At 53.7% G+C, this 19121-nt stretch overlaps 1 protein-coding gene across 1 annotated transcript; it reads left to right on the forward strand.

Moving 5' to 3' along the window:
• The first annotated feature begins 628 nt into the window (after nt 1-628).
• TBC1D22B (TBC1 domain family member 22B) lies at nt 629-19111 on the forward strand. The gene is made up of 13 exons (XM_082296004.1): nt 629-760; nt 4581-4637; nt 5590-5906; nt 6761-6940; nt 7438-7508; nt 7907-8035; nt 8445-8510; nt 9404-9518; nt 16189-16295; nt 16643-16718; nt 17001-17128; nt 17354-17449; nt 17883-19111. The coding sequence occupies exons 1-13, from the start codon at nt 705-707 to the stop codon at nt 18009-18011; spliced, it is 1527 nt and encodes a 508-aa protein (XP_082152130.1). The 5' UTR covers nt 629-704; the 3' UTR covers nt 18012-19111.
• Nucleotides 19112-19121: the final 10 nt, after the last annotated feature.

Below are 19121 nucleotides of genomic sequence, written 5' to 3' on the forward strand. Positions count from 1 at the left end.
TTTCAGTGCTCCATATGGGGGTAAGTGGGCTGGAGAATAATAGTAATAATATGAGAGGTGTTACTCCAATCTGGAGCACTGTTTATGGGCTTTATGCACTATAAATAAAAAGAAGAGAAATAATAGCGTCTGGTGCAGAAAATGCCATGCTGCCTGGAGGCAATTTTTAATTTATTTAATTTATTTAATTCTAAAAGTCTGAACAGAAACAGCTCCCGTATCAGACTGAAGCACCCATTTAGATCACCGGATCTAAAATGCCACACGAAAGGCGAGCGGGGTCCAGGGCAGGGATGAAACCGCGCCGCGAATTCCCTGGAAAACCAGAAATCCCAAAAACCCAGAAAATGTCATTTGGCCGCCCCGGCAGGAGCCGGGTGGTGCCGCCCCGCGCCCCCCCCGCGCCCCCCCATGGTCTCTCCCGCCCCTCCAGCGCAGCAGGCCCCGCCCCCCGCGCGCGCCACGGCCGTGCCCGCCTGCGATTGGCCGATCCGCGACGCCTCGCGCGCAGCGGCCAATGGCGGCGCTGGGCCCGCCCGGAGCAAAGATGGCGGCGCCGCGGGCTGCGGGCGGGCGGCCGTGAGGCGGCTGCGGGGGCCGCGCCTTGCTCCGCGCCCCGCGCCGCGCCGGGGGCCGGCCGGCCGGGGGTCCCCGCTCCCCGCTCGCGGGCTGGCCGGCCCGCCGGGCCCGCCCCGCCCTCCGCCATGGCGGCCGAGAGCGGCAGGCAGTTCTGGAAGCGGAGCGCCAAGCTGCCGGGCAGGTGAGCCCCGGGGAAGGGGTGCGAGGGCCGCGCCCCCGGCGCTCCGGCTGAGGGCTGGAGCTGTCGCTCTGCCTGGGGAAGGGGCTGTCACCCACCCTGGCTCTGGGGTACCTCGAGGGATACCAGGCGGATCTGTCCTGGCTGCGGGTCTGAGAAGCTGGTTGGGGGCCCCGGGGTTCCTCCCTGGAATAGGGGGGATGCCAGGGCCACGCCAGGCTATGGGACGGGAATTTTGCTGGTGGAAGGCTTCACGTATAAGGGTCAAGGGTAGGGTCAGAGCTGCTCCCTCATCTGTAGGACAAGGCAGGCTCTGTGGGGGCTGCGGGGACCCCCTGTGTGCCCCCCATGGGGAGCAGGATGGAGGGATCAGGGTGCCTTGGAGGCCTCTTTGGGGTAGTCTCAGAGCCAGGGCTGTACTATCTTCTTTTCCACAGATACTGAAGAGAACATCCTTTCCCGAAGTCCTTAGAGATGTCGCCTTGGGTGGCAGCAGCTCTGTCCCACAGGGGTGTCCCTGATAATGCATGGAACCCCCCATTGTCCTCTCTGGTGTGGGATGTCGCTCCTGGTTCCCCTCTGCTCAAGAGGAAGGACCGTGAGGGCTCTGTTTGTAGCTCTTGTGCCTCAGTTGTTCTGGCTGTGATGTTCTGCTTCCTGTCAAGGCATCTCTACTCACTCGGGGATGGGAGAAACAAGTGAAATGTGTGATGGACATGGTATTTAGGAAGAAGAGGCTGGTATAATGAAGGAGAGGCTCCCTACAATGCCTTGGGAGCAAGGCTCACATGGAAAGAGGGCATCCACCTCTCTGGGGAGGCTCTCTCAAGTGTTTTTCCTGCCTTGTGCTCCTTACTTTTGCTCTCATTTGCCTTATCTGAACCCTGCCCTTCGCCTCCTGGGGTACAGGTGCAGTCTGAAATGCTTAGTTGGCTTTAAATCCTGCTGGGCCAGTTAAATATCTCTTTCTAATGTGCTTTCACTCATCTGCTTGTCACTGTGCAGCTCCTTCAGGTTGGCTGGACAATCCATGTCTGCAGTAAGCAAAGGGAGAGCAAGGAGCTCTCTGTTCCTCCTCTGCTGCTCCTGTGGGAGGAAAATCCTGTGCTTTCCCTGGGTTATTTCCCAACTGCTCCTGTCCCTTACCTGAAGGTCTCAGCCGTGCTCTCAGCTGGTGGTCTTGGACACCACCTCTCTTCTGCATTTGGTGACTTTTGAGCTTTGCCTTGGAAACCCCAAACCAGGTGAACCGGTCTGGCCGGCAGCCGGTCCTGCCTATGATACTCTGCATCGTGAAGATTTTGGCAGTGTTCTCTCCTGCTCCTAACTGCCTGCTTGGCAGATATCCTGGATCCAGGAGCCTTGTTACCTCCTGTGTGCTGGTGGTTTCCAGGGACAGTCACCAACAGGTCTTCAGCAACCTGACTCGGAAGGTGGAGGTGTGATGTGCTGCATCCGTGGTCGCTAGACATGAACCCCCCTTTCTTCTTTTTTGTCTGAGCTTTGAGAGACCCTCCTGTACAGATTCTTGGCTCTCTCCTTTCTTTCCCCTGACAATCTGGCAGAAGGAGGCTTTGTAGGGACTTGGATACTGTGTTAGCTTCCTTTTCCATGACACTTTGTGTGCTTGGTCACTTAGTTGTATTAGCTTTTATTTGCTAATAAAGTTTATTAGCTTTTGGTCCCTGTAGATTTAGGGTGGATTTTAGGTGTAGGTTTAGAACTGGTAAACAGTGTTTTGTTTTTCCAGTGCTGTCTTGTGGTTTTTTGCTCTGGGAGTTTTCTGCCTGATAATTTTCTAGGGATGTGTTGACAGAGTGCTCTGGTGTGTTGTCCTCTGCAATGTGTTGTTTATTCCCTGCTCTTCAGAGAGATGGGCAGCCAGGGTCTGGTGGGGTTATTTAAATGCCATTTTAAAAGGGGAGAAACAGCCTGCTGGAAATAAATATGTTCAGTGTCCAGAGGGGCAGTGACGTTTCATGGCTACGCTCTGCTGCAGTGTCAATAACCCACACCCTGTGATGATCCTGTGAGGTGTCACACGGGGAGCACAGACATTGTACCTCACACCATTGGTCACCCCTTGTGCCCTACACTGAACATCCAGGTAACAGGAAATGCCTGTCCCAAAGAGTTTAAACTGGGACAGAACAGGGGACTTGTCCAGTCAGGCTGGGAGCACAGCTTAGATCAGCTTGAGATTCTTTGTTTGGGAATGTCTGGGTTGTAGGACTTTAAAAAGAGCTGTGTGCAGGTGGGACCCTCTGCCATTTTATCAAACATTGATTCAGAACCCCAGGAAAGGGTGCTCCCCCAGCACTGGCTGCCACATCCCCTCCTCTCTCTAACACACACACTTCATTGCTCTTGTGAAGTCCAGGCCTTCACAGGTGGATCAAAGCAGTTCCCCACTGGCAGCCTGGGGGTCCCTGACAAGAAGGAGCAGCTTTGTGCTGGCTATCGTGGGACAGTGTGAGTTTGGTACTGGGTATGGGAGAGGCTCTGCTGGCTCCTGTCCTGCAGGGAGCTGCCACAAGTCATTGGGAAGCAGTGCTGATGTGGAGGGCTTGTTCTTCTTACTCATCATCTCTTTGCTATGTCCACCCGTGGAGGTACCTCTGCTTAATTGCTGCCCTGACTTCCAGGTACTCATTAGTCATCACACGCTGTCCTAGGCTTAATCCTCGATGGATAAACACAGTGAGCCCTTCCAGCCACGAGGGACAACCACTGCAGTGGTGAGCCCACCCCTTGTTGGGCTGCTCCACCAGGATCTCTCTGTCTTGTGGTTGTTTCCAGCCTCTGCCCTGGCTCTCTGCATCTCTTCCCTGCCAGCTGGACCTGTTGCTTCTGCATCCTCAGCTTGTTCCCAGCGTGCTTTCCAGCTGCACCAGGCTGCCATCCCTCTCCTCCATGGCTGGCCTCTGCTGGTTTTACTGCCGGGCACCATCTGCAGCTCCTAGAAACCAGGCCAGCTCTATTGACCCAAGAGAAGCTTGTTCCTTGTGTGCCAGCTCTGAATGGGCCTTTGTCTCTGCCATGGCATTGCAGGACTTGTTTTCCAGAGGTTGTTTTCCAGGGTGCGGTGGCTGTGAATAGTTCCTCAAATGCAGGTGATAACTCAGGATCCCTGTCTCACCTCCAGACTCTGCAAAACCAGCAATGAGTGTGTTTTTAGTGGCTCCACTCTGAGGTGATGCTCCTCCCCATGTAGGGCCTGGAGCCCTCAGGCTCCTTGTCCCAAGGAACCAAAAGAACTGAGATGTGGTGACTCATTTCAGGCCACATAGGAAGTAGTTGATTAAACCAGGATTTGGACCCGAGTCAAACCACATACTGTACCAGACATTCCTTCTCCGTGGCATTGGCTGTGATCCTGGAGGCAGCATGGGGTTCAAACCCTAAAGTACATTTACAGAGGAGTCCCAGTGTCAGTGCCTGGAAGGGTGAACTCCCAAAACTGGAAGTCCCCTTGCTGGAAAAGAGAATGAACTCAGTGTATGCAGCAGGTAGATTGAGACACGTGGTTGCTTGGAGTGAGCTGGTGGTGCAGAAAAGAGCAGATCTCAAATCCCGGCACAGGCGGGACAGGGCCTAAGAGTTTAAAGAAGGTTTCTCTTTGCTGCTGCAGAGAACAAGTCTTCATCTGAATGTGTCATTTTGGATCTAAGGCTTTTAAGTTAGAAGGTTTTTAAAGCTGCTTTTGGTCTTTCATTCAGCTCTCAATAGCAGGCAAGAAGTGTGACCCAAGTTTAGGCTGAGATTATTTGTAGGACCTCTTTTTACAGCACCTTGGGGTTTTTTTCTTTTCCCCTTCCTGCAGCATTCAACCTGTCTATGGAGCACAGCATCCTCCACTGGATTCCCGGCTCACCAAAAAGTAAGTGTTTGTCTCCTGGAGATGCAGGCCACGAGGCCTGGCAGGTTCGGGGCTCAGTTCTGCAGTAGGTGGAGATCTCCAGCATCCCTTGCACTGTGATATTGCAACAAAGAAGGACAGCACTGGGATGTGGTGCTGCCTTGAGCTCTATGAAAGCTTGCAGGGAGAGCTTATCTGCTGGTGCCCTTTATGGCCAGAAATCCATACAGTAACACCCACATCAAAGGAAACAGACTTTTTTTTTTTTTTTTTTTTTTTTTTTTTAGTAGTGGTGTCTGATCCTTCAGCTCCTCTTTGGAGCTGGAGGAATTAAGAGAAAGGGAGGTAAAGCTGCCCAGCAGCTACGAGGCTGGAGAACTGCAGCAGAAAAAGGCAGAATTCTGGATCTGAACTGCCTCCTTGTCCCTGTCTTGTGCTGTGTAGTGGTAAAAGTTCCCTGCTTCAGGTGGTGGACTTTGGCTCGTGTAGCTTAAGAGTAAATTCCTTCTGTGCCTGAGGAAAGACCCAGGCTGGTCTGGCTGCTGGGAACAAGTGCAGCTGTTTTGGGAGTGTCCATGGAAGGAGACCTGCTGTGTCTGACTTCTGACATGCCTCTCTCCAGGTTGCAAAACCTATTTTTGGGTGTTAATCTACCTTTTTTGTGTAGGGTGGGGGAAGGCAGAGCTGGAGGAATTGTACCTGTCTTCCCTTTGCCCTTCCGAGCCAAGAAGCCTGGCACCTCTCCAGCTGTGTGCTGCCACTGTGGCTTCTGTGACTGCTGTCACAGCAGCCTGTGACAGCCACTCCTGGCAGTGGGCAGCCCAGAGAGACTTAACATATTCCTTAGGTCTGGGAGGAGGAACAGGGAAACTGGACAAAGGGATTGGCTGATTGGAGTGAGGGCGTGGGGAAAGGAAAGAAAATGAATTCATCCAACAGCACAGCTCTGATCCTGTTCCTCTCTGGCTTGCAGCTTCATCAAGGACCGCTCCAAGGCCAGTGGGCTGCCCATGAAAAGCAAGAAGGCCTCCAGCTTCCACGAGTTTGCCCGCAGTACCAGCGATGCCTGGGACATCGGGGATGACGAAGATGAGGACTTCTCCTCCTCCTCCTCATCTTCTTTGCAAACTCTGAACTCTAAAGTGGCCAAGGCCACGGCAGCGCAGGTTTTGGAGAACCACAGCAAGCTACGGGTGAAGCCTGAGCGGTGCCAGCCTGCCCTCGGTGACCTGCCCACCAACTGCAAGGTCATCAAGTCCAGCAGCGAGGCCCAGCTCTCCAGGACCTCTGGTAAGAGCCATCTTCAGGAGCAGCCTCCTGCTCCAGTGCTTTCCCGCTTGGCCACTGAATTCAACTGCTTGTTGCTACTCATAGCGTGGGCAAGAGGCTGTGACACAGCCCGTAAGCACAAGAGAGGCTTTTTCTTCCTTTTAGTATCCTGTACTCCAAGGAGCCATTTTCAGAGGCCTGGCTTTAATGCTTGTGCCCTCAGGTGCTCAACATCCTGCATACAGGCATGCCTGTCTGTCCCAGAGTATTCCATATTCTGGGTGCTAAGTCAGTTTTGAGATCTGTTAAGTTCTTGCTGAGATTTGCTCACTGTCTGCTTCCTCTGTGGCTTGGTGTGCTGCGTTTAGCAAAGGTCTGGGTGAGGTCCTGTTGACACAGCTTGGGCAGGGAATTTGGCAGCAGCAGCTCCTGCTCGCTCTGCCTTGTCTGCCTGTGCAGTGAGAGTACCCCAGGAGGTGGCACTGGCAGCCCACCAGCTCCTCTCTCTGCACTAGCAATTAGCTTGATTGGTGTTTGGATCACTGGAGAGCAGAGGGATCTGAAGGTCAGTTCTGCCTTGTCTCTTGTGTCCTACCCATGGCTTCCCCTGCGCAGAGGGAAGTCTGATCCACTTGCAGCCAGGTGTCTGGATGCAGGAGGAAGAAAGAGAGGCAGAAATGGGGGGAAGTGATGGAAGAGCTACAACAGATGCCTGTGAACTGCTGATCCATTGGAGTGGGCCAGTGATGCTGTTCCGTGGTGCTGAGGAACAGAAGGGTGAAATCTGCAGTGTCTGACAGTGGCTGGAAGAGCGAGGTGGGGTTGGAGAGGTGGAACCTCCTTCCCCAGCTCAGTGCAGCATCTGGTCCTTGCAGAGGAGGCCTGTGTGCGGAGTCCCCTGCAGAAGCAGCAGTCCCTTCCCCTCCGCCCTGTCATTCCACTTGTGGCTCGAATCTCTGACCAAAACGCCTCTGGGGCTCCCCCCATGACTGTGAGGGAGAAAACGCGCCTGGAGAAGTTCCGGCAGCTCCTTTCCAGCCACAACACCGACCTGGGTGAGTGGGGCAGAATGAAGGTGCCTCTGGGTGGGCAGGGGAAGGCAGAGGGGGCCTGCTGCCTGCATCAGGTCTGCTTCAGGGTGGAAAAAATTACTGCCTGCAGTTGTACCAGGTGGGATGTTTGCAAGAATCTGCAAACTCTCTGTTGGCAGATGATGATGTCCTCCAACCACTTCCTATCTGTCCCTAATCATTCTCCATCTTTCACATGGGGGTTGGGATCACTGGGAGCTGTTGGGCTCTGCATGAGAACTGAGGTCCTGGCACATTGGTGACCCTGCAGCTCCCAGTTCTGTGCCCAAGCTGGGCTGAAATCATCTCTACTCTCCTTGCAGTAGACCCACATCCCCAGTCATTGCTAGTGTGGGAGCCTTCCTGGAGGCTCATTGTCTCCAGAGCCTGCAGGAGCAGACTGGGCTTTCCTCTCCTTCTAGGTGTAGTGGTGCCTGGACGTGCCTAAGATCTAATCCATTGCCACCACTGTCCGTTTGCAGATGAGCTGAGAAAATGCAGCTGGCCTGGTGTGCCCAGAGAGGTCCGGCCTGTGACGTGGAGACTGCTCTCAGTAAGTACTGGGAGCTGTGACCCCGCAGTCTGGGGGGACTGTGCCACGTCAGGGACATGTGCTCCATGTGTCCCACAGCCAGCTTTGCTTGTGTGTTCCCAGTGCCCAGCTTACAGGTGAGCTGTAGGGTTTTTTGGTCAGGGAGTGTCATTGCTGCATCCTCTTTGAGCTCAAAGCTCAGACTGGTGTGGGGACTGGGTGGTTCACGCTCTTTTGGGAAACTGAACCTGATGAAGTTGGGTTTCTCCAAGATCAGGGACTGGGAAGGCCAAATTCCATGAAAGCTCTTTCCCCAGCTCCTGAGTTGTGTGCCTGATGTTTCTGGGTGCACAGCTGGCAGGATTTCAAGGGCTGATGAGGAAAGAGGGTCTGCCCTGAGCTGAGTTTTCCCAATTCAGGGCTATCTCCCCGCCAACTCGGAGCGCCGGAAGCTGACCCTGCAGCGGAAAAGGGAGGAGTACTTTGGCTTCATCCAGCAGTACTACGACTCCCGGAACGAGGAGCACCACCAGGACACCTATAGACAGGTAGGAACCCTCCTCTGCCTTTCTGCTTTGGGTATATAGCCCTTTCCTCTCTCTTGCTGCTGCTTCTCCCCATGGGTAGGGTCATGCCAGGACTTGCTCTAGCTGTAGCTGGGAGGAGACTTCTCTTTGGGGAAGAGGCACCATGGTTCTGTCCTTGTTAGTTTAAGCTTTTCCTAAATTGATCTAATACTAAATTTCAGCTCTGAACTACCTGCCTGCATGTGAGCGGAGCACACTGCAGATACCTGTACATTATTTTATCAGTACAGTTGTCATAGGCAGCCCTCACTGTGCTTGTCAGCTCTTGCCTGGGGGAACACTGATGGTGGATTCCCCTCTATTAGCCTGTGATGAGTTACTGTGTCCCTGGAAAGCACAGCTGGTGTGTGTAACCCACCTTCTTTTCCAGATCCACATTGACATTCCAAGGACCAACCCACTCATTCCCCTCTTCCAGCAGCCACTCGTCCAGGAGGTAAGGGGGGGGGGGGGTGAAGCTCCTGCCCTACATTTGCCATGGGATGTGTGTGGGGAGTGAGGCCAGCACTGCTCCTAGTGAGTTAACTTTGTGAGGAAACTTCCCTGCCTGACAGCTCCCAATGCAAATACCTCCTGGAACTGTCTGGTCTTGTCCCATGTTTCTGGAAGACATCAAACTTGGAGCTTGGGGGTTATGAGGTGATCTCTTCTTTGGCAAGATGGAGCCAAGAGCTGGTAAAAAACCTGAAGCTTTTGTTTTGAGACAAATTGAAGGCATTTGAACCAGAACACAGGATAGTTCTGTTTTGCTTCAAAACCTTTTTTATGGGAGTGACTGGGCAGGGATGGGTTCGAGAGGTGGCCAGGAGGTGGGGGCACCTGTCCTCTCTGGAAACAAGCTCAGTGGGTGTATGTGGTGTGTCAGAGCATGGTGTCCAGGGGGTTGGGGCAGTCTGGGAACGCTGGTTGTTGTGAGGGAGGCTGCTCTGTTGGGAACTGTCCTGATCTGTGTTTTTCTGAGAGTACTGTGCTGATACCTCATCTTCACACCTGATGTTCAGCCAAGGACGCTGCTGTGCCAAGAGGCAGCCCTGTCCTGTGGATATTAAGTTATCTGGGTCTTGAAAAGTTGGGTCTGCCTTTCTTCAGGCAGCGGTTTTGATGAGGAGCCTGGACTGTGTTGTCTGAAGAGTGGGCTGGCCTGTGTGTGGGATCTGTGGATCACACAGGAGTTTCTCCTAGGACTTTTATGCTTCTAACATTACCTTACTGCTACAGAAAAGCCTGTCAGTGCATGGTCTGCACTCCCTGAGCTTAGCAGTTATGCTTTTCTGCCTTCCCTTTGTGCATGGCTAATGCAGGTACCTGCTTTCCCTCATTCTTCCTTAGATTTTTGAGAGAATCCTGTTTATCTGGGCCATTCGCCACCCAGCCAGCGGCTATGTGCAGGGCATCAATGACCTGGTCACCCCGTTCTTTGTCGTGTTCCTCTCTGAGCACGTTGGTAAGTGACACTTGCTGCTCCAAGCACTCCTGACCACGGGGTTTGAAATGGTGTGAAATGCTGGCATGAGGAAAACTTGCTTTGCTGGAGAAGGGGATGATGTACTCCTCCTTCAGAGTGCCTGGGCCAGGCTGGAGTTGTATTTTGACCTCTTGCTGTATCTCTGCTCCCTGGCTGAATTGACTTCAGTTTCATAATCTTGCTGAGCCCCACAGAAGGTTAAGTGCTAAGGGTGGGTTTGCATTTCAGTGTACTTAACAACCTCTCAGCTTGGAGGGCAATGGGATCTTTTAGGCACTGAGGGAGTTCAGGCAAAGCCCTGATATATGGAGTTGGGAGGAGGGTCTTGCTCTCAAAGCTTGGACTTGGGGGAGAGTTCCTGCTCTAGGAGGAATAAGTGAAATATAAAGAGACCCTGCCAAGAATGTGAAATAAACTATTTAAATACAGATTCCCTCCATTGCTGCTAGTACAGGTGTGTTTCTCAAACGGAGAGTTTCAGAAAGCAAACTGACTTCTCCCTGCTGCTTCTGGATTTCTTGTCAGCCGCTTGCTTTTACCTGGAGATCAAGTCCTTTCCACCCATCATGCTTTTATTCTTTCTCTGGCTCTAGCTGTGTTTTGGAGTTGACATTAATGCTGGGATGTCATAATCCCTATGTTTAAAGGCTCTTCATTTTCACTGTAAATAGAAAGAAAAACGAATTTATAAGACTGTATTAGTGACAGAAATCCTGTTGAATAAATATTTTTAAGGTTTTATCCAAAAGTTGAAGTGTTGAAGTGAGTGAAAGCCTTCCACTATCAAGCTGAGGCTTTGTAAACTAGTGCTGATCTGCCTCTGCTGAGGGCCTTGTGAAGAGCTGAGCCACCTTGCTTACCACTGAGACAGCCAGTGTGCTCAGGGTTGATCCCTGGGCAGTGCTGTTGCTCCTCACAGCCTGAAGGAGAAAGCACCAAATGTGTCTCTGATGGCAGCTGGAGTGAATTCCCTTCTGTGGGAAGAGCAGGTCAGATCTGAGCAGGTTCCCTGTGAGAGGCTTCTCCTGTGGCCTGAGCAGCATCCATGGCATTTAGTCCTGGCAGAGGCCACTTGCTCAGGATTGATTTATTGGGTTAGAAGTAGAGCTGTGCTCAGTGAGTGACCCAGGCAAGAAGGGAGCTGGTGTGAAGCATCAGAGCTGCCTGTGGGTACGTGGTGTGACTTCTGCAGTCCTGTACCCTGGTGGGTGCCAGGGCTCAGCTCTCCCTGCATGTGGCAGCAGAGTTCATGCTGCATTCGCCCTGTCAGGCTCTGTGCTGGGTTCGTACTTCTCACCATCCTTCAGGGCTGTTTTCACTCCTGATTGAAGCTTCCTCTCTGGATGTGGCCTTCCTGTTTCCAGCTCTCTCTGAAACTTGGGTTGGAGAGAAAAATTCCTCTGCAGGACCAGTTGAGCTGAATTTGGCCAAGCAACAACAACCCTTTTGTCTCCAGAGCCTGGGATTGAAAGCCAGCCTTTAGGTCACAAGCTGTTGTGGTGCCTACCTGCTCCCTGGTGTAGCAGTCAGAATTAAAAGACAAATCAATAATTGCCTTTAATGTCCGTGGGAAAGAGCTGGCAGTGGTCAGTCCCTCGTAACCCCTCTGCAACAGGATTTAAGTAGTTGGTTTGGAGCCTCCTCTCTACAGCTGCCTTTGCAGTCAGGCCCCTGAGGAGCTGGGCAGGGCAGGGCTGAGGGCTCTCCATGCTGGATCATTAATTTTCAGGATCCTTGGAGCCTGGATCAGCTCAGTCTGTGCTGCACCCAAGTTCTTGCAGCCGGAGAGGCCTTGCACAGTTTGGTAATCCTTGTGCAGCACGTACCAAGGGACAGCTCACCTTTCTGTGGGAAGTCTCTTGCTCAAGGGAAATTCTCCCTGTATTTTCCCAGCTGTATCTTCCTTGGGAAAGGGAACAGCCTGTATGGCTCAGGCACCCCCTGCCCACAGAGCCACTGAGGGCTCACACAGCTGTGTGTCACCTGCAGGTATTCCCATGCTCACAGGTGGGTGTACAACTGGCCTGGAAAATTTCCCCTTGCATTTTCCCTTGCTCTGGGAAGTTGGCACCAGCCCTGGCTCCATCCTCAAATCCCTTGGGTTTGCTGCTCCTGCTCTCCTTTCAGAGCAGGTGTTTTGTCGACCACGAGATCCTCGAAGGAACCCACTGTGCTGCCAGCTGGCTCCTCTGCTTGGCTGCCCACCATGTCCCCCTGGGATGTTTGCATCAGAGCTTCTGAAGGGCTGTCCCCCACAGCCCGGACCACTGCAGCTCTCTGGGGATTGTGGGGTGCCCATGTGACTCAGATCTGACGGCCAGAGATGGGAGATCACAAGTTGGTGATGTTGTTTAGCTGTGAAACACAAGGCCAGGATGACACCCTGATCTTCTACTGTCCAATCCAGGGGCTTCTCATGAAGCAGTCTCACAGGCTGGTCCCCACTGCCAAGTTCATTGTAGGCTTCTGATCCATCATCCCGTGATTTGGGCAGGTATTGCATTTGCAGACAACAAATCCTCTTTTCTGCAGATCAGTTAAAATCTCTCCTTGGAGCTCAGCAGCTGATTAATGTGTCTGGTTGATAATGTCTGCACTCTACATTTTATCAGCCCAAGGCCTGAAACATCCTTCACTGGGCTTGTCTGGCATCTCCTGCAAGGGCTGGAAAGGGAAAATGGGAATGGGGAAAAGGAGTGTGGTTTAGGCAGGGAATGGTTTGTAGCTTATCAGTCACTTCCAGGGAACAGTTCAGCAGCTTCCTTTGTTTGAAGTTGACACAGACAATGGAACAGTCAGCAGTTACCCAACAAACTCCAGCCCTTGTGTGCAGAGGCATTAAATACAGCTGGCTTGGGCAGTGGTGAGAGCAGTTCGGCCACACTGCAGTGCCTTTGTCTTGATGCCTTTCCATCATCGCCATGGAAGGGGCTGGAAGGATGTGGGCCTCTCCAGGTCCTGAAGGAGGGGAACTGAGGGGAAAACATTCACAGGAAGCTGTTTCTTCTGGTTCTTCTAGCTGCCCTGGATGCTCTGCGGCCTGGATGACCCCTTTATTAACCTGCATCTCCCGAGCCTGCCTGAAGGCATCCCACTGACACTTTGCCTCTTCCTTCTGAGCAATGCCTTGAATCCCGGGTGTGTGCGCTCCTTTGACCAGCTTCAGAAAACACCAGCTAGGCTGAGGCAGGGAGAAGCTCATCCCCAGAGTTTTCCAGTCCTTATCTGAACTCCCCTGACCCCTTCTGCCACTTGGGACCAGTTGCTTTTCCCACACTTGCATCCACCCAGTCTGGATCCAAACCTCCTGCTTCTTGCAGGTGGTGGGCAGACTGCAGTGCACCCTTGGCAGGTGGGATAGGTTTAACTGCTGTGTTTTCTCCTTTCCCCCAACATGGCAAGCTGGCTCACCTCTTGTGATGCTCTCCCTGCCTCCTGCGTGGACACCACTGCCTCAGCTACTTGGCAGCAAGCACGGAAGCTTTGGGCCCCTGCCACTGAGCAATCCAAAGCTGGAGTGATTCTTCCTCCTGAGTGATGGCTTCTGCTGCAGGTGCTGCTGAGGAAGAGCTTGAGGGAGGTGTTGAAGGTGCAGGAGCAGCTGAGCTTGTTGGTGGTGCCTTCTGGATGGGCACAAGCTCCCAGGACCTCTGGGGAGGATGGGGATGTAGAGAGATGTTCTGGCAGCTGAGGAATTGGGGCAGGAATGACACCTCAGCACCTCCTGGAGGAAACCATACCCCCATTTTTCCAGGTGATCAGAGAGGGCATAACAAGCACAGGCACTGAGGTTTCAGTCCCTCCCAGCTCAGGTCCTGCAGCCCCTCTGCTGAGTCACTCCCAGCTCTCAGGGCTTGTGTTTGCATTTAGGATGGCAGTGACAAAGCTCAAGTGAGTTCAGCATCCCCAGGTTGTGTCGGTGCTGGCCCTGCACCCTCTCCCAGTGCTCTCTGCCTGTGTGACACCACTTCCATCCCTGATTCCAGGCCTTGCATAAGAGGTTGTCCCAGCTTTGGGACCTGTCTGGCACCACACCAGGGCTGTAGAGGGGAGCAGTGCCATGGGAAATATTGATCTTGTTTGCCTCTAACTGGCTTTGTCACTAAATCCTAATCGCAGTCCAATGAAGACACTCTGTCCCTGCACGTAGGAACAGAAACTTGGGTGATGGGAATGGGGACACTTGTGTCACCACTCATCAGCCTCTCCTGACCTCCAGTTTTGTCTTGGGCCTGGGGCTCACTGCATGCAGTGCAGACTTGCCCAGAGCTGTGGGAATTTGTGAGCTGAGGCTGGGCTTAACTCTCCTCCAGCTGTCCAGTCCTGCCCTGAGCCCCCTCTGCTCCCCAGAATATGGGGAGTCATTAAAGCCTCCCTATGGAAAGCAGGGATGTGGGTGCACAGAGCCCTGGCTTCTCTGGTCTTTCCCTTCTCCTGTGTCCTCCTTGAGCCCTTTTGAAACGTCACTCACAGAACTTTGCTTTTGTTGAGCTCTTGTTGTCCCTGGGCTCCGTGTGGCACTGCTGTAGGTGGCTGTCACCAAGCCAGTGGCTTCCCTTCAGTCCCTGTCACAGCCATATGTTGGTATCTCCTTTCCATGAGGCCTCTTTAGTGCTGCTGCTAAGCAGATCTTTGTGCTGAGCCACACTCCAGAGACCTGGGGTTCGGTTCACAGCCTCTTGCAGTGTGTGTTGCCTCCTGCTGGGGATCTCCTGCCACTGTTCTGCTTTAACACGGGGGTGCTGGCAGAGCTGCTCCTCCTGTCCCCATGCTGGTGCAAGGAGCAGGGTGTTCCCCATCACCTGGGCAGGTCACCATGTCTCCTTCTCCATCGTGGTCCTCCATCCATGGGCAGGTCTTTGCACAGGGCTCATTCCCTCAGGGCTGAGCCTGCCTCTGCCACCAGTCTTGGTGTCCACATGTCCTGCTCCTTTGCCTGCCCATCCACCTTCCTCTCTGTGAGACCTCGGGAAGGAGATGGACACTAAACAGATTCTGCTTGCCTGTCTGCCTGCCTGGACCCTTTTAGAGTCTCTATAGAGAAGGCAGCAGAAGAGTGACAGTTTTGGATGGTGATGATGATGTGCAGCTGGAAAACAGCATTGCTGCTCTTTCTGCAGTACAAGATAGTGAGATTAGTGCTTGACCAGCTCTTGTTTGTCCCTAGAGCTCCTGGTGGCAGTTTGCTCTGGAGCTGAGCTCTGTCCCAGAGGAGAAGCAGAGGTGGGAGCAGTGTTGGAGTCACTGACTGTCCTGCCCTTCCTCCTTCAGGCAGGACCTGTTGGTGTTGGTTTTCACCAGCCTGTGGCAGTGCCCTGCAGTGTATCTGAGCCAAGAGGGTGGCCTGGCTCCAGCCCCGAGCCCCATCTTCTCCTTCTCTTGTTTTTTCCCAAGGATTTCTGAGCCTCTGAACTTGGAACAGGACCAGTTGAGCCCTGTTATTTGTTGATCTGATTCAGTGGCGTGACAGCAGCGTGGTGGGTGCTCTCTTCCCATGGAGAAGAGGGAGGGAACTGCTGGGTCAGTCAAGCCAGGAGGGCCCAGACCTGTGTCTCCTGACTGTCTCCCCACCTCGGTCCCACTGCTTTCCCATGCCTGTTTCCCTCTCCAGCCACCAGGTTAAGGTGAGCCTGGCTTGGAGTAGGCGATTCTGCGCCAAACTCAGCCAGCACCACTGTCACTGCCTCCTCAAGGCATCTCTCCCTTACACTCCCTGGGGGTTCACAAGCCCATCTAAAAGCAAGGAGCCTTTTTCACTCTCTGAGAATCCTTTGGGGACAGAGCTGCCGCTGACCCTTGCACTGTCAGACTCCCCTTGGGTTTTGAAAAACAAACTTGCACAAATCTCTGCTTCCCCCACACCGAGGCTCTGCCATGCATGGGGCAGCTTCTGTTTGCTGGAGTTCTCCTGCCAGCCAGGCTCCAGGAGAGGGAGAAACCCCACGAAGCTGAGTCCTCTCTGTGCCATGTGGCCCAGCTGTCCCTGTGCTGGATTCAACTCAGTGCCTTTTTGCTGCCCAGGAAGATCTTTGCATGCTTCTGGGTCCTTGCAGCTATGCCTGAGGGTCCTGCTCTCCCTACAGAGGTTCCTGAAGCTTTGGCAGTTCTTTCTCCTGGGTCCTCAAAGCTGGCAGCCTCCAGGCTGGGTGCCTCTGTTGTGCTTTGGTGAAGAATCCAGCTGGGAGTGGCAACTGGCAGCTCCCTTGTGCCGGCCCAAGCAAGTTTCCTTCTCTGGTTTCTGGCTGCAATGAAGGTTTCCCCTTTCCCAATTCTCCCTGTGGTGCTCCCAGCTGGCAGAGACCTGCTGTCCCCCACGGCAGGTGTACCAAGGGGTTCCAGTGTGCCAGAGCTTTGTCCCTGCACAGCCCTTGTCCAAGAAGGATGACAGAAGTACTGTGGGATCCCTCCTGTGGTTCCCTGGGGAGCTGGACTGGGTTCAGGGCATGGCCAGCAATTCTTTTGGGGTTCTTCAGCTGAGTTGGAGGAGTAGGTGAGTGCATGGGTGCTGTGACTGTGCCAGGCACACCCCTAACACACAGGGAGTCTTGCAGTGCCTCTTGCAAAGCTTTGGCCTGATAAAGCCCCTGGGTTTGTCCCATGTCCCTGGTGTCCCCCATCTCCCTGATGCTCTTCCCTCTCCCTTTTGCAGAGGAGGATGTGGAAAACTTTGACGTGACAAACCTGTCCCAGGATGTTTTACGGAGCATCGAAGCCGACAGCTTTTGGTGCATGAGCAAGCTGCTGGATGGGATACAGGTGAGCCTCTGGGGCCACGGGAGTTTCTTTGCCCTTGCTGGGGGAGCAGTGTGGTTGTCTTCTCTCCCTGTCTGGGTGAGTATTCTGCATGCTCCAGCATTAGGGAGATTTTGCTCCTTCCCTGAGCTGAATGTGTTAGTGAACTCCTGGGGAGATGGGTACTGTGGCTGTCCAGATGGCCCTGTCCTGACCAGGGAATGCACAGCAGGGAGATGATCCTGGTTCCCAAGAGCCCTGTCTCCTTGGCTCATGATAATCTCATCTCCCTGTCCAACTGCTGATCTGGGTTTGATCATTTCTAGCTGTTGTTAAAGCTGCTGCTTCTGACTCAGGGCCTCTCCCCACAGGACAACTACACCTTTGCACAGCCGGGGATCCAGAAGAAAGTCAAAGCCCTGGAGGAGCTGGTCAGCAGGATCGATGGTAGGTGACACAGGAATCTGGTCAGGTTTGGCACAACAGAGGGAGGACTCCTTCGTGAGAACTCTCGGGGCAGGGGGTAGACACTTCTTACAACACTCATGGAACCAGGGCAGGGCAGGGTCAGCCAGAAACCTCCTGGTGACAGCACAGGGTGAGGAGAGGAGGAATTCAGGACAAAAAGGTCTCAGCCTGAAAGTGTGTGAAAGCCACTGTGCTGTGAGCAGTGTGCTGGAGCTGGGGCACTGTGAGCCCCAGGTGTGTAAGTGAAATGTGCTGTTTCAGAGCAGGTACATAATCACTTTAGGAAGTACGAGGTCGAGTACCTGCAGTTTGCCTTTCGCTGGATGAACAACCTGCTCATGAGGGAGCTGCCCCTCCGCTGCACCATCCGCCTCTGGGACACCTACCAGGTATGCAGGCTCCACTGACCCCCTGCCTGGCTTGTCACTGTCACTTGTGTCCCTGTCCCCAAGGGGACAGAGGTTTCCTGGCACCAGCTGAGGGGCACAAAGCAGTGTGGCCCCAGGATGTTTACAGCCAGCTGGGTGATGGGTGACCCAGTAGGACATCTGTGTCTGGGGAAGTTGTTCTCCAGCTGAGCTGCAGGAGCTCACTCAGAGTTTTGCTGTCCACAGTCAGAGCCAGAAGGATTCTCCCATTTCCACCTGTACGTCTGCGCTGCCTTCTTGATAAAGTGGCGGAAAGAGATCCTGGATGAGGAAGACTTCCAAGTAAGAGCCTGAAGTTGGGAGTTGATTCCCTGGGTGTGGAGGGGAGGGAATTGCTCTGGTTGGGAACCCAGTGTGGACATAGACAACTGTCAGAGCTGGCCCCAAGAACATCTGGTCTCAGGAGCTTTGCCTAGAAGTAACTTGCCTTGGTGATGACAGAGAACTGAGCTGTTGGAGGGTTCAAACATCCCATTCCAGCTCTGATCACAGTGTTTGCCCTCCTGTGTCCAGCTGTAACCCTGGAATAGCATCCTTTATTTCAAGGGGCTTGGGGTGCTTCACTGGTTCAGATCTAGACACAAGCACATCTTAACGAGCCTTTCAGACCTGTGTTACTGAGTGCTGCTGCCACTGGTCAGGCTGGCCCCAAGCCTGCGCTGGATCTGTGCTCTGCCTTCACCCTCTCTAAACTAAACATCTTCCCCTCTTCCAGGGCCTTTTGATGTTGCTCCAAAACCTGCCCACGATACACTGGGGTAATGAAGAGATTGGGCTGCTGCTGGCTGAAGCCTACAGACTCAAGTACATGTTTGCAGATGCCCCAAACCATTACCGCCGATAGGTGCCCAGACTGGCTCCTCTCTCCCGTGCCCGCCCCTTGTCCTCGCCCGATCTGATCACTGTGGCATTTTTGTCATCCCAAGTCCTCGGACACTCCAGCCAGGAGCTGCTCCTTGCTGTACAAAGCTCACCTGGACTCTTGTCTTAACTCTGAACGTGTGCCTGTCTGCCACTCCATGCGCCTGGATGTGCCATTTTGACGACTCTCAGTATTTCACTCCGTGCTGATGGCTCACACCAGGAAGGGAGGCTTCAAGGGGCTGAGGGAGAACATGGGAGAAGCTTTACAGACAAACTGAACCAGAGACGAAGCCCTCCTGTCCTCTGCACTCCCAGTCCTGGGCTTGTCTGGCTGGGACCACTTTGGCTTCGCTGCCTCCTGTTGACCTGCACCACGTGCGCTGCCCCATCTGCTCCTTCCTCTCTTCTGACACTGTTTGCGCCTACTCCCAGATGAAAATGCCTTATCAGAGACCTGCCTGGCCGCAGAATCCTTCCCCACGAGGGTGGCAGGGCAAGAAGTTTCTCTCAGGGCCTACCTTCGCTCCGAGGGTCCAGAGACCCCCCAAGCACTTTGTGGGTTCACAAGAGAGTCCCTCGTGCCTGCCCTCCCTCCTTCTCTCCATCCTCTTCGCCTACCTCTCCCCCAGGGCAGCGGGGCAGGCACCACGGGGGCCATGACCACTCCATCCACACACACTTGGAATGACACGTGCCAGCTTGGTGGAACTTTTGGTGACTGATGTTCTGTGAGTACAGCCCCATCCAGCGTGTGGGGAAGGCACGGAGGGGGTGTTGGTAGGGGAGCAACATCTCTCAAAACCTCCTGACAGCGTCCCCACTCCTCCGAGGCGTTCTGTGTATATTGTGTTCTTGTGTATATGGGTCAAAGATGTACAATATATGTCTTCTCTTTGTAGCAGATTTTATATTTATAACATGAACCCCTTGTTCTCCCCATCCTCTCCACACCCAAGAAGGATGCCTGGCTGTGGTGTTGTAGGGTTTTGACCCCCTCTGGAGGTGGGTTTTCCAGAGCTGCAGGTATTTCTGCCCCGACGTGTTCTTGCAGTGTTGGCTCTGCCTGAGGTGTGACAGAAACACATCTCAA

The sequence above is a fragment of the Coloeus monedula genome (genome assembly GCF_965178545.1).
Source record: "Coloeus monedula genome assembly, chromosome: 23".
Taxonomy (NCBI): Eukaryota; Metazoa; Chordata; class Aves; order Passeriformes; family Corvidae; genus Coloeus; species Coloeus monedula.